General features: G+C 34.3%; 1 protein-coding gene and 1 pseudogene across 1 annotated transcript in view; one reads left to right on the top strand and one right to left on the bottom strand.

Annotated features, from left to right (window-relative positions):
* Positions 1-297: 297 nt before the first annotated feature.
* On the top strand, positions 298-6,498 carry LOC107749608 (cholesterol side-chain cleavage enzyme, mitochondrial-like; annotated as a pseudogene).
* An 865-nt stretch (positions 6,499-7,363) lies between these two features.
* Positions 7,364-14,338, bottom strand: part of LOC107749607 (coiled-coil domain-containing protein 33-like) — a 10,889-nt gene continuing 3,914 nt past the window's right edge. The window contains exons 3-7 of the mRNA XM_016564779.1: positions 14,016-14,128; positions 13,085-13,249; positions 8,791-8,879; positions 8,299-8,436; positions 7,364-7,381 (exon numbers count right to left, since the gene is read on the bottom strand). Coding sequence (XP_016420265.1) covers positions 7,364-7,381; positions 8,299-8,436; positions 8,791-8,879; positions 13,085-13,249; positions 14,016-14,128 — 523 coding nt within the window. The remainder of the gene's footprint in view (positions 7,382-8,298; positions 8,437-8,790; positions 8,880-13,084; positions 13,250-14,015; positions 14,129-14,338) is intronic.

Below are 14,338 nucleotides of genomic sequence, written 5' to 3'. Positions count from 1 at the left end.
AGCTTTGGTGAACAATAAGAGACTTCTTTCAAAAACATTCAAATCTTACAGACAATGGTCTTAATAATAAAGAATATTCCACAAATGCTAAAAATATTGCATAAATATATATATATTAGTTTCAAGTTTGAGTAAGGATGTCCCAATAAGTTAGGGGTGGTTTCTTTGCAGATGTCCTCGGGACACTTCATCATCGTTGGCGTGTGGAGTGTGAAGTCATATAAAACACAAGGCCGCTGATCATGAGTCAGCTGGAGAGGAGCGTCAGAGCGGGACAGTGAGTGTGTGAGAGAGGTGATGTCCCGCTGCAGTCTGAGGGCCCGTCTGGCTCAGAGTCTGTCCGGACAGGTCAGAGCCTCTCACACAGGACGGGTACCTGCCGTCAGAAGTGACAGCTCTGCCCTACGGCCCTTCAGTGAGATTCCTGGACAATGGAAGAACAGTGTGGCCAATCTCTACACGTTCTGGAAAATTGATGGCCTCAGGAATATCCACCGGATTATGCTGCACAATTTCAATATGTATGGTCCTATTTACAGGTAAAAAGACATTCATTAAGACTTATGATAGTCTGTGCCATCTACACAGCAAGGTTATTATGCTGCGTTTTCATCTTATTTTTAGTTCAGCACTCAGATTCAGACAAAACTAAATATCCAAAGACATGCTTGCAGAAAGACGTTAGCAGTATTTTTTCCCCTACTATCCAAATACAATATTATTACAATACAATAATATTACATAATTATACAATAATATATACAGTAGCATTATATCATTATTTTAACTGTGTGTGTGTGTGATTTCCAGGCTTAAAAATGTATAGAAATTAATTAATAGAAGTAAAGAAAAGTAAATACTCATGCACATTTCTTCTGTGAAAAATTTCATTTGAGATGTTTTTATCTAAAATATATGATTTTTAGTTTTAATTACTTTTTCGTATTTGTAAGTCGCTTTGGATAAAAGCGTCTGCTAAATGACTAAAAGTAAAAAGTAAAAGTAAAGTAAAAGTGTGAGGCCACTGACCCTTATACAAAAAACAAACATCTATAATGGCTGTAGTGTACCTGTACAATCATTCTGGACAGGGAAAAAGTTGGGTACTATGAGAGTGTGAACATCATCAAGCCTGAAGACGCTGCTGTCCTGTTCAATGCTGAGGGTCATTATCCCAAGAGACTCAGGGTGGAAGCGTGGACCTCTTACAGGGACTACAGGAACTGCAAATATGGCGTCCTGCTCAAGTAGGCACCGTCTATCCATATCTGCTATAAGCACACTTACTGGAACAGTAACACATATTGATTTGTTCCTGCAGAGATGGAGAGGACTGGAAATCCAACAGGATCGTTCTAAACAAGGAAGTGATTTCTCCAAAGGTGCAGGGGAACTTTGTGCCTCTGCTGGATGAGGTCGGTCAGGACTTTGTGGCTCGTGTCTAAGAAGATCGAGAGGACTGGACAGAATGAATGGACCACAGATCTGTCCCATGAGCTCTTCAAGTATGCACTGGAATGTAAGCTTTCAGACAACTTTCTTATTTTATTAGAATCGTCTGTACACTGAAATGTGAAAAAGTGACTAAGAAAGTGACTAGTGTACACACACACATTTTATCCAAAATGACTCACAAATGATAAAACATTGCAAATATATTTTTGTACACTTATTTTTACTATTAATTTATGTACTTTTATGCATACATTTTTTAAGTATATAAATTCTTCTAAATATCTTCTGTTTTAATAATCATTACACTTTAATAAATAAATAAATTGATACATTGTAAAATTAAATTAGAATTAATTAAATTAGAATATTTGCATTACACATTATATAATAGAATTTAAAAATGTATGTATTTTATGCATATTTATTAAAATATATAACCTATTATCTAGTTTTAATAATTATATTTTCAATGATTATTAAATAACTTTTACATTATACATTATATAATAGAAAAATATATGTATTTTTGTGCATACATTCTGTAAAGTATTTCAATTACTATCTAATATTTGTATCACATTTTAATAAGAATTATTCAATAATATTAAAAATACATTATATTTTCATTATACATTATATAATAAAATAATGTATGTATTTTTATACATTAAAACAGCAACAGCTTACTGTGTAAACTTTAATGGCTGTTACTTATGAGTTCTTCACTGGAATTTAAAAATGTATTTTCCATACCTAATAAACCAATTCTTGATCTGAGATAGCATTATTTTTTCAAATATTAAAAAATGGATATGTTGGCCTTTGAGCTTTACATAAAACTTGATCAAATGACCAGTGTTGTGTGTCGAGTGTTTGGTGTTTGTGTGTGTTTCTGTCAGCGGTGAGTCATGTGTTGTACGGCGAGCGTTTGGGTCTGCTGCTGGACTACATCGATCCAGACGCCCAGCACTTCATCGACTGCATCACCCTCATGTTTAAGACCACCTCGCCCATGCTGTACCTCCCGCCGGCCCTGCTCCGCCACACCGGGGCCAGAATCTGGAAGGACCACGTGGAGGCCTGGGACGGCATCTTTAACCAGGGTAACACCACACTCTTAATAAAACTCATGCTGGTGTTTTTGGCGGGAAAAACTTCCTCCTGAGTTTTCATGCTTCACTGTGGTTTTCCAAAGCCGACCGATGTATCCAGAGTATCTACAGACAGCTGAGGAAAAATCCAGACGCCGGTGAGAAGTACCCTGGTGTGCTGGCCAGCCTTCTAATGCTGGACAAACTGTCCATCGAGGACATAAAGGCCAGCATCACGGAGCTGATGGCCGGCGGCATGGACACGGTACGAGAAATAATCAACGCTAGAGAAACAGTCCATCCACAAAGAAAATTATCATCATTTACTCACCCGCATTGAGTTTCTTTCTTCTGCTGAAAACAAAAGATGATATTTTTTTTAAAGAATGTTGGGAACCAAACAGTTGGCGGCAGCCATTGACTTCTATAGGAAAAAATACTATGGAAGTCGATGGCTACTGCCAACATTCTTCAAAACATCTTCTTTTGTGCTCCGCAGAAGAAAGTCATGCAGGTTTGGAATGACATGCGGGTGAGTAAATGATCGCTTTAATCAAAATATTTTTGTGTGTTAGACCTCTATCACACTGCTGTGGATGCTCTATGAATCTCACCCGCATTGAGTTTCTTTCTTCTGCTGAAAACAAAAGATGATATTTTTTTAAAGAATGTTGGGAACCAAACAGTTGGCGGCAGCCATTGACTTCTATAGGAAAAAATACTATGGAAGTCAATGGCTACTGCCAACATTCTTCAAAACATCTTCTTTTGTGCTCCGCAGAAGAAACTCATGCAGGTTTGGAATGACATGCGGGTGAGTAAATGATCGCTTTAATCGAAATATTTTTGTGTTAGACCTCTATCACACTGCTGTGGATGCTCTATGAATTGGCGCGACATGCGGACCTGCAGGAGGAGATCCGGGCCAAAATCTCAGCCGCTCGTATCGCCTCTAAAGGAGACGTGGTGCAGATGCTCAAGATGGTTCCTCTGCTTAAAGGAGCCTTGAAGGAAACTCTGAGGTACACTTCCTGTTCAACTATGGGCACTGAGTTTTATTAAAACACATTTTAACATTTGTCATTTTCTTCAAAGTTAAAGTAAAAACAAAATCAAAACAAAAGCACGCACATCACTGGAAAAACTCTCCAACGGTGCTCGACAAAAAAGTTGGCACACCTAGACTCCAGAAATTCAAAAATTTAATAACAGACTATCACACAGGAGCCTACATGCTTGAAATATCACCTGTGTGATAGCCTGTTATTAAATTTTTAGTTAAAATAAAATGGTCTTGCCTTTTTATCATAAACACTTTATTGTTTACAAGTCTGGAGTCAGTAAGATTTTCTTTCTTTTAAAATAAATGAATACTTCTATTCAGCAAGAGCGCATTAAATACAAATGTAAATGCATTTATAATATTAAATTATTATTCAAATAAATGCTGTTATTTTGAATGTTCTATTCATCAAAGAATCCTGAAAACAAATGTATCACATTTTCCTGCACTGAAAAAAAAAATAAGTGTAGAAACAATTTTCACTTTTCAGAAAATTACACAGATAATTACAGAAAATGGCAAGTAACGTTGAATTAAACATGACATGTTGAAGTAGAAAGAGTGAAACATTATTGTCTTGTGAAATGTATTTCAATAATCTTTATTTACTTTGAAAAATCATTTTTACAGTTTGGTTTATAATAATATGTCAGCATATCAGCATATTCAGTGTTGGGGAAAGTTACTTTTATGCAAAGTAATGCATTACATTACTTTTGTGTTACTTTTTATCACCTGGGCGGGGCTTGCTTATTTGTTTTTAATAACAAAAAACCCAAAAGTTATATTTTTATAATTTCCCAATTTCTCTCAAACAGAAGAGATATCAGTGAACAAATGGGAAAACAAAGTAAATTGCGTTAATTATTTGAAAAAGTAACTCGGATATGTCAAATTTCAAAGTAATGCGTTACTTTACTAGTTACTTGAAAAAAGTAATCTGATTACGTAACTCGCGTTACTTGTAATGCTTTACCCTCAACACTGAGCATATTAGAATGATTTCTGAGGGATCATGTGACACTGAAAACTGAGTAATGATGCTGAAATTCAGCTTTGAGCACAGAAATAAATTACGCTTTAAAGTATATTCAAACAGAAAACAGTTATTTTAAAATGTAATAACATTTCCAAATATTACTGTTTTATGTATTCCTGATCAAAACCTTTTCAAATGTCTTTTACACATAGATTTTATTGATGTACATTTGTCATAGACCCAGACTTTCGATCTTAAACTTCAAAGATCCATCATAAAAATTAGGGATGCACCGATACTGATACTTTTATTTTTGGTACTTGCCGATACCGAGTACCGATACCAATATTTTAATTGCATTTGTAAATTTTTAAAATATTGGGTACAGAAACCAAAAGAGTATGTATAATGTTAGTTATAATGTTATTCAGACACCTTCAACATTTCTCACATTATCAGAGTTAAACGGAGTCAGAACAAATTCAGCTTGATAATGTTAGATAACTTTGATAGAAAGGTATGTAGCCTAATGGATTACAATCAACCAAAAAATTAGCTGTTAGTATGACAGTATTTACACAACTATCAATACTTAGTCGGGCAACCCTTAGCCTTAATGACAGCCTGTAGTCTCCTGGGCATGCTGTCACCCAGCTTCATGCAAACCTCAACTTCAATGTTTTTCCCTGGTAGTCCACTGTATGAAGAAATTTTGGGTATAATTTGTCACAGTTTACTTTATTTTGCTATCCGCACTTACATAAATGAGCAATAGTGTCCTGCACCCACTAGTAAAAAAATATAAAAAATTATATCTGGTCTCTGAATAATTTTTGGTTTGACTGTATATCCTTCGGTTATTTTCACACTTAATTTCCAGTGATGTCTGTGAGAAAGGTATATTCACTCGACAAGCTCGTGCATCTGCGCCGCTGCGCGCTCAATCCACTGAGCACGCTTTGCTTATCAACTCGCGCACATCAGCTATACAGTCAATACTGAATGTTTAACATTATATTCATTGCGTACATATACTTCGTAAATATCCTTAATCTCTAATAACTCCATTCTGCTGTCTGTTGTTCTGTTTGTCTGAATATGGCACTTATCACATGCTGCGTGGTAATGCTGCGTGGTATCGGGGAATTTTAAGGAGTACGAGTACAGGAGCTCAGTATCGGGCCCGATACCGATACCAGTATCGGTATCGATGCATCCCTAATAAAAATATTATGTTTTCAAAAAATACTTTTAAAGTGACAATGAAAAACCATTTCAATATTTCATGTGTTAAATTTGTCAATTTTTACACAAATTACAATGTTGTCAATTTCACCACAACCGACAATTTTGAAACTAATTAGACTTTCTCAAAAGTTAGCTAGTTTCTAATGATACAAACAGTGTCAGTGTCAGACTGGTGAGCATGCTTTGGATTTTTCTAAAAGTCTGATATGTTATTTAACTGCATGTATTTAGGATACATAAAACACTCATTTAAATTACAAACTAGTTTATTTAAACAGATTAAATAGTGCATAAAAATTATATTTTAAGAGTTTATGAGGCCAAAAGTACCCATAAACACCCAGAAATAAAATAAAAAATGTGTCTAGCAGCTGGCTTTATCGTGTCTAAAATCATTAACTCTCTTTCGAAGGTTACATCCTGTAGCAGTGAGTCTACAAAGATACATCACTGAAGACATTGTCCTTCAAAATTACCACATTCCAGCTGGGGCGAGCGTAAATTTAAAGGGGTCATAGGATGCTACATGCACTTTTACAAGTTGTTTGAACTGAAATGCTGAACGCCAGCAGATAGTGGAGCTGCAAACAGGAAATGATGTCAAAACAGAACTGGATGGAACACTGAGCTTTGAAGACGGGAAAAATTCAACTCTGACATGAAATGCCTGTGAAAAGTTTGGACTCAGTTTGTTTCTTGCGGTCTTAGATAGTTCACACAAAAATGAAAATTCTGTCATCATTTACTCACCCTCATGTTGTTTCAACCCTGTATGAATTTTTTTTTCTTCTGTGGAACACAGAAGATATTTCAAAGAATGCTAGGAAAATTTTTTAAAGTATCTTCTTTTGTGTTCTTACATTTCTATTATTCTAAAATAGTATTAATAAAAATGAGTAAAGCAGGTGAGCCCAAACTTTTGACTGGTACTAAATGTTAGGATGTCTTGCTATATCTATTTCAGAAAAGCAAATAAAAAAATAATAATTTATGTATTCTAAAGTATTTATTTATATATTAAAAGTAAAACTATTTCACTTTAGCATTACTGGCCATGAATAGGCTACTAAGGAGAGATCACACATCAGCTGCTCAAAACTGTCAGTGAGACGAACGGAGCGCGAGCGCAATGCTGTGACAGTCACAGGCGGTAAATAGTGGAGCGCATGAAGAAGAGATGCGAGGGCACGAACACTGTTCAATTCGAATTCAATTCAAAGTTTCAAGATCGATGCATTGCATCGTCAGGGTTTGTAATCGATGCATCGAGAAAACAAGTGAATCGTTACACCCTTACTATAAATGTTATAATTTTAATGTAAAAAAAAATAAAAAAATACATATCTTTTCCACTCCACATTTCCAGGATGAGCACTACAACTGCTAATGACTTTGCCTCATTAATTAAAACTGAAATTGATTTAATATGGTTTGTGTGTGTAGTTTCACACCATTATGCTTCACGGCTGCTCTCTTCTTCTCTGAATTCTCTTTATTTCTTTCCTTCAGTTTTGCATCCAATATTTTCTACATCTTCTCAATGACCTGCTCAGTGAATTAAAACAAATGCAATACATTACACATTAGATACTTGCTAGATATGTAAAGGAATAGTTCAAACAACCATTCTTTTAAAGCAACCAAGAACATGCGAAATTTTTTCATTAACCACATAAGTGAGCAAAGTAGAAGTAAATATATTTAATGAATAATAATACATTTTTATTAAATGTATTTTTGTTTTCACTGAAAGCTATCATATAGCTTCAGAGGGCATGAATTAAACCACTTGAGTTGCATAATTAGTTTCACACTATCTGTATGTTTTTTTTTTCCTTTTTAAGAGTTTGAAAGTTTTGGACCCCATTGACTTTCATTCTATGAAGAAAAGCAACTGAGACCTTCTTCAAAATATCTACTTTGTTTTAAAATACATATATCTAATGTGTGCTTTTTTTAAGTATAATGCCATATTTTTTTGGGAATGGAGTGTTGTAAACTAAATATAACAAATAAAATAAATAAATAGAAATAAAATAGAAATATTAGATGGAAAATATATAATAAATATATAAGAAATGTTTCCTTGGCAACTAACTAAACTACAAGTTAGTTAAAGTTAAAGTTACAAGTTAGAAGTTTAAGTTACAGAAATATTAAAAACTAATAAAAATGACAGAAGTACATAAAATTACTAAAACTAAAATTAAAACTTAAAATATAAAAAAACATTTTAATAGGATATAAATTATACTAAAATAACACCACTGAATTACATTGCAAGGAGAAATTATGAGAGAATTTTTTTTTTTTTTTTTTGGTGAATTATTCTTTTGTCCCAAACTCGTGAAATTGGTTGCTCTGATCGTGACGCTCAAACAAACTGAGAAGTGTATTTAGCTTGATTGTTTGGTAGTTTGATAAAAAAAATAATAATAATAAAACAGCATGTTGTACAGAACAGCCAAATACCTTTTTTCCTGTTGGCGAACTGTATCCTCCAGTGCAGATATTTTACGGACCTGATATTTCTTTAGCACAGCTTGCTGCTGTTGATGTGCTCTTTGCAGCTGAACAAACTCTTTCTCAATGTCACTCTTCTGCAATAATCAAAATAAAGAGCTAAAACCTAATGAGTTCATGCAGTGGGTTAACTCAATTGCCAGGGGTCTATTAGGACTTCTGCTTGCCTTGTGTATTTTTTAGATTTGTATCAAATGCATCAAGCAATATGCCATGCGGTCTGGAGACAAATTGAATGAGCTGATACAATCAGTGATCTTGGGAGGAAACCATTAATACAGCATTTCCTTACTGCCAGCAAACATCACAACTGTATGCCAGTCAATGGACCCCATGAGCTTCAAAGAGGAAACACACAGTCTCTGAGCACTGCTGCTGCTTTTATTAAAAACTTTAAATGATCCGAGGGAAAGTGGCCTTGACTGACCCACCCTGATGAGCTCATTTTGAAGCTGTTGGATTCTGTCCTTCTGGGCAGCTGCTTTGCTGCTTTCACTGGACAGCTTGAACTTCAGAGAGGCTGCAAAAAAAAAGTGCCATAAATTAATGAGTGCTTATTGAACCAGAAAACACACACACGCACACACACACGCACACACAAACGCACGCAAGCACGCACACATAAATTAATTCATTACTATATGGTTAGGGTTAGGATTAGGGTTTGGCTTAGGGTTACTTGCATATAATTATGCATAATTAATTGTTATTATAATAGTAAGTACATGTAACATGTGTAACAAGGACACCTTAAAATAAAGTGTTACCTTGAACACAGAACGCAGAACACCTGAGAAGAGATGATGCCAACCCCTCAGAGGACCTCAGATGATGCCAACCCTGAAACAACATACAGAACTACCACATTTTGCTATAAGTTTAATTGCATCATATAATAATTGCTGTTAATAGTGTTCATCGTCTGTTTTATTACGTCTTAAATAGATTTTTCCGTACATTTCTGCCATATGTACATTAATTGACAGTCACCACTGATAAGCTACCACTAAATATTATAGAAACTTAATTTGCTGTAAAGTTGCTTTGCAATGATTTGTATCGTGAAAAGCGCTGTACAAATAAACTTGACTTGACTTGACTTGACTTGACCTTGTTTGGTAACACTTTACAAAAAGGTTCCATTAGTTAATGTTAATATATCAACTAACATAAACAAACAATGAACAATACATTTATTACAGTATTTATTAATCTTTGTTAATGTTAGTTCATGAATATACAATTATTGTTAGTTCATGTTAATTCACTGTGCATTAACTAATGTTACCAAGCACAACTTTTGTGCTTCTTTTCAACTTCTCGTGCATTAGTAAATGTTGAAATTAACATTAACTAAATTAATAAATGCTGTAGAAGTATTGTTCATTCTTAGTTCATGTTAACTAAAGTAGTTAACTAATGTTAACTAATGAACCTTATTGTAAACCAATTGTTTAATGCACAGCTAGTCGTGCATTATCCCTTACTTAAAATCTAACTACTGAAATATAGTAATAAATATAATCATAAAATATATTAATATATAAAAGATGAATGAGGGAATCTGAGCTCAGCTAAAAGTCAGTCTTTTTTTATAAGCTTTCTGAGGATTGCAAAAACATCAACAAATGGTGTGACCATGACACTGTGGAGATATTTTTGGAGAAAACATTCCAGACATTATCTAAACCCCTGAAAGCCACGCAGTGCATTCGCCATAGAGAGGAAATTAAGGCCTGCATTTGCTTTGAAGGCCTCAAAGGTCTTTGACGTGTCCTTTAAGCGGAGCCTTGTGTTTGTGTGTGTATGAGTGTGTGAGGGACGCAAACTGTCCTTCAGCAGATAAGGCAGTAAGTGCTTATCAGATTCCCTTAGCTAAATGAGAAGTCTTATCAGTCCTCAGCATGGCTCCGTGAGGACATGACACCTGTGCAAATCACGTCACGCTCACAACTTTTAACATCTGAAATGTGAAACTCCAATAGTCACTTCCTAAAGTGAGCAAAACTTTTTTCTGATGGCCTTTAATTCTTTCTTCATGTACAAATGTATGTCATCTCTCCATAATATCAGTATGAGAAACAGTGGTGTTAGCCAAGCAAGCTAACTATTGCTAATACATACTTTAAGGTCCAGCTATAATATTTCAATTTGAATACAGTTCATATAAAGTGTTATTTGCAAGCTATATACCAATAAACATTTTGAGATCATGCACTCCAGACAAATTTCTTCTCAGGTAAGTATGCCATTCCTTATTTATCAAAAATTATTCTGCATCTTAATTAAAAACACATAATATTTTAACACATATTATCAGACAAACATATTTAACAAACCCAAAATTATATAACCTATAGGTTACGAGTAAAATAAATAACGTGTAAATCCTCGTCTCAATTCATGTGTGAAATTCCAAACAACTGAAAGAATATGTTTGTTACGGGACGAACAGTGTGAAAGGGATCTGAGTGAGTGTTATATCGTGAATGTGTGATTGGTTACAGCTGTGTGCAATCAGTGCTGTGTGCAATCAGTGCAATGGATGATGGGATATGTAGTCCGGGATGACATGCAACAGATTGTGTAGTGCGAGAGTCAATGTAATGGAAGGGTGACCTCTGGTGGTGAGTGAAAGAAGTTCATAGACCGGATTCGTGACAATGTTGTGTTGACATTAAATTTGATGAAATCTGAATATCAGAATACTCAGAAATCAGAATATTGATCAAAATGAACTCTACACTATATTAAAAATGTGACTATAACACAAGCAACAACAAAAATGTAACTAAAAAAAAAAACATTTAAAATGGTAATGTAAAAATGTTTTTCTGTCTATGCTCTCTAAACACTTTAAATGAACTTTAATTGTGTTCATATTTTAAGCTTTATATTCTGCATCTACATTTTGCTCCTCTCATCCTTTCTTCACTCCACAGATTGAACTTCGTGCCTCGACTTCCTTTCCATTCTCTCTTTCCTGTCTTCCATCTCTGACTTGAATTTCCTGACTGCACTCTCATTTCTGTTTTCTAAAAAAAGTTAATTATACATGTCAACTGTAAAATAACTAGTGAATGTTAATTTATTTAATGAATTTGAGTATAATTACTGAAGGTTAAAGGCCGGCCCACATTACCTGAATCCCACTGGCCCACTTTATCTAACACATTCAGCCAAAGTGGGCCAGCAATATTTAAACACCTTACGAGAAAACTAACAATTAAAAAAAAAAATAGTGTTCTTTGCATTATATTCCCTGTTAACTGTAGTAACAAACAAAGCAGGAACTGTCCCAGTAATATTTGTTTCCATTTAGTGAGCAACCTTATAATTTAGAAATGAAAATCTTATGTTGAAGGGTTTTCCTTTAAGGTATGGCCACATCCACCAGTGTCATATTGCATCAACAAAAGCTATTTTATCATTTAGAGAAATAGTGTCCCTTTAATTAAGAACCATTGTTATGCTCTGAAAGTGTAGATCCATTGAGCTCAGTACAATCAAACTTAAATGGCCCACTTTACCTGAATTCACCCCAATACTTTCTATAAAATATTACTCTTCAGAGCGTAATTTGTTAGTTTGTGCTATAGACATGCATGATACCTAAAATCAAGCGCTAAAGATTTTTCATAACACCTTAGTGATGTCTGCTAAACAAACTAACTGTTGCTAATATTTACCATTGAGTATTAATGTTTAGAGTGTAATTTGTTTGTTCATCCTAAGGCCATGAATAATACTTAAAATTAAGCGTTAGTAAAAACCACTCTAAACATGTTAGTGCTGATTACGAAGTACGCTGGCTATTGCTAATACTACAGTTGAGTACTAATCAGAGCATAGGCCTACAGACATGATACCCAAATCAAGCACTAAAACCCACTCAGAACACCTTAGCTGAATTTGCTGAGTAAATGTTTGCTAATACTTTTGCTAATATGTACATTAAGTATTCATTTTTAGAACTAATTTGTTAGTTTGTGCTATGGACATGAATGATACCTAAAATCATGTGCTAAAAACCAGAACATGTTAGCAGAGTTTGCTAAGTAAGCTAACTATTGCTAATATTTACTGTTAAGTATTCATCTTCAGTGAGTAATTTGTATGTTCATGCTACAGGCATGAATACCTTAACTAACACACTAAAAACCATTAATACCTTAGCTAAGTTTGCTAAGTAAGCTAACTATTGGTAATATTTAACATTAGCATTAATTTTCAGAGCGTAATTTGTTTGTTTGTGCTACATGATACCTCAAATCATGCTCTAAAACCCACTATGAACAACTTTTGCTAAGCAATAACTATTAATAATACTTACCATTAGGCCTAAGTACTAATCTTCAGAGCATAATTTGTTAGTTTTGTTACAGCCATGAATAATACCTCAAATTATTTGCTAAAATAACCACTTAGAACTTTTTTTTTGTGCCACTTCCTACCATTGTGGCGGCAAGTTCTGAAAATTTAAAAATCTAATCAATTATGGCAGAATGATAATATTATGAAAGAAAACTGGGATGATTATGCCAAAAATTTTGACTGGTTACCAGCTAGTTAATATTGTTGGTGGTAACTAAAAGGGCTGAAGAAATGGCAGCATTATCTGTGGCTGGTGATCAGCTAAGGTTAACTGCTGAGGTGTATACGCATTAGAACAATGCCTTGACTAATCTTTATGCTTAAATGAGATTATAGATGGAGGAATTATACCGATCCGGTCAGCAATCTCGGTCTTGGTCATGACGTCAGTGTCGGTGTCGTCCAGCAGGGTGAGGTCCTGATTCAGGGACAGGTCCCTCTGCAGCTGACTGTTCTCAGACTCCAGCACGCTCACCTGCCATCTTATAGCATCGCCATGCGATAGTTTTCCAGCTTCTGCAGGAGAAATAAAAATGGATTTGTAAACACATGACCTGCAAATATGGTTCTTTCATGCAATTTTCTGTTTATCTTAACATTGATTTTATTGAGATTAGAGCAATAGATTTTTTAAATCATCAATTATTAATTCATATTGACAACGTTTGAAAGCTTTAATACTCAAGATTCATTAATTAAGGGCAAGAAGCGGTGCTAGGGGTCTGTAATATATATATATATATATATATATATAAATTACATAAATAAATAAAATAATAATAATAAAACAAAACAAGCATTATTTTAAGGCTCTCAAAGGTAAAATGTACACTTAAAATATTAATGATTTTTTTAAAATTTACATTCCCCAGATTTTGCTAATATTTATTATTTTAATGAATAAATTCAATAAAAATTAAATTTTTCCCCCTTAATATTTTAACAATTTAGTACAATGACAATTTAAATCCAGTTATTTAATTTTGGAAACAGTTATTTAATTTTGTTGTCTAATTAAAATGTAATACCTTTCTCGCACAAGAAAATGGTTTAAGCTGGTCTCGCAGCTAAAGAAGTGGTCAAAACTCCTCTAAAGCAACCTGCTAAACCAGCTATGACACCAGCTAAAACTGGTTTTAGCGGGGGTTTTTTCTTCTTTTTTTTGCAGACTCCCTAACACCACTTGTGGCCGTCCCCAGCAGGAGGAGTATAAATGGATTTGTCTACATGAAATATAGCTGCCTTTATATTTTGGTAAGGGTGTTCATCATCGCAAGGTAACCATCATATTTGGGGGTCACCATCAACAAGTTTAAAGATCCTGCATTCGTTTGACCATTATAGACCTCAATCAGATTAGACGCCATACTGAATTTATCGCGGATGAAACCGAGGCTGTGAGGAATAGATTTACAGGTCCTCAAGTAATTCTCACAACTTACAACTTTTAACTAGTATGGATTTTTGTCTACTGAATTTTATTTTTTTATTTTTTGTAAGACATTTTGTCAGCTGAACAATCGGTATGTTGAAACAACAGTGCAATCCGAACGCTCTGTACTTCCGTCCCTCACAGCATCGTTTTCATTCCTGTCAAAAAAAAAA

Source organism: Sinocyclocheilus rhinocerous, unplaced genomic scaffold, assembly GCF_001515625.1.
Source record: "Sinocyclocheilus rhinocerous isolate Xijiao unplaced genomic scaffold, SAMN03320098_v1.1 scaffold2798, whole genome shotgun sequence".
NCBI lineage: Eukaryota > Metazoa > Chordata > Actinopteri > Cypriniformes > Cyprinidae > Sinocyclocheilus > Sinocyclocheilus rhinocerous.
This window is presented reverse-complemented; position numbering and strand designations above follow the sequence as displayed.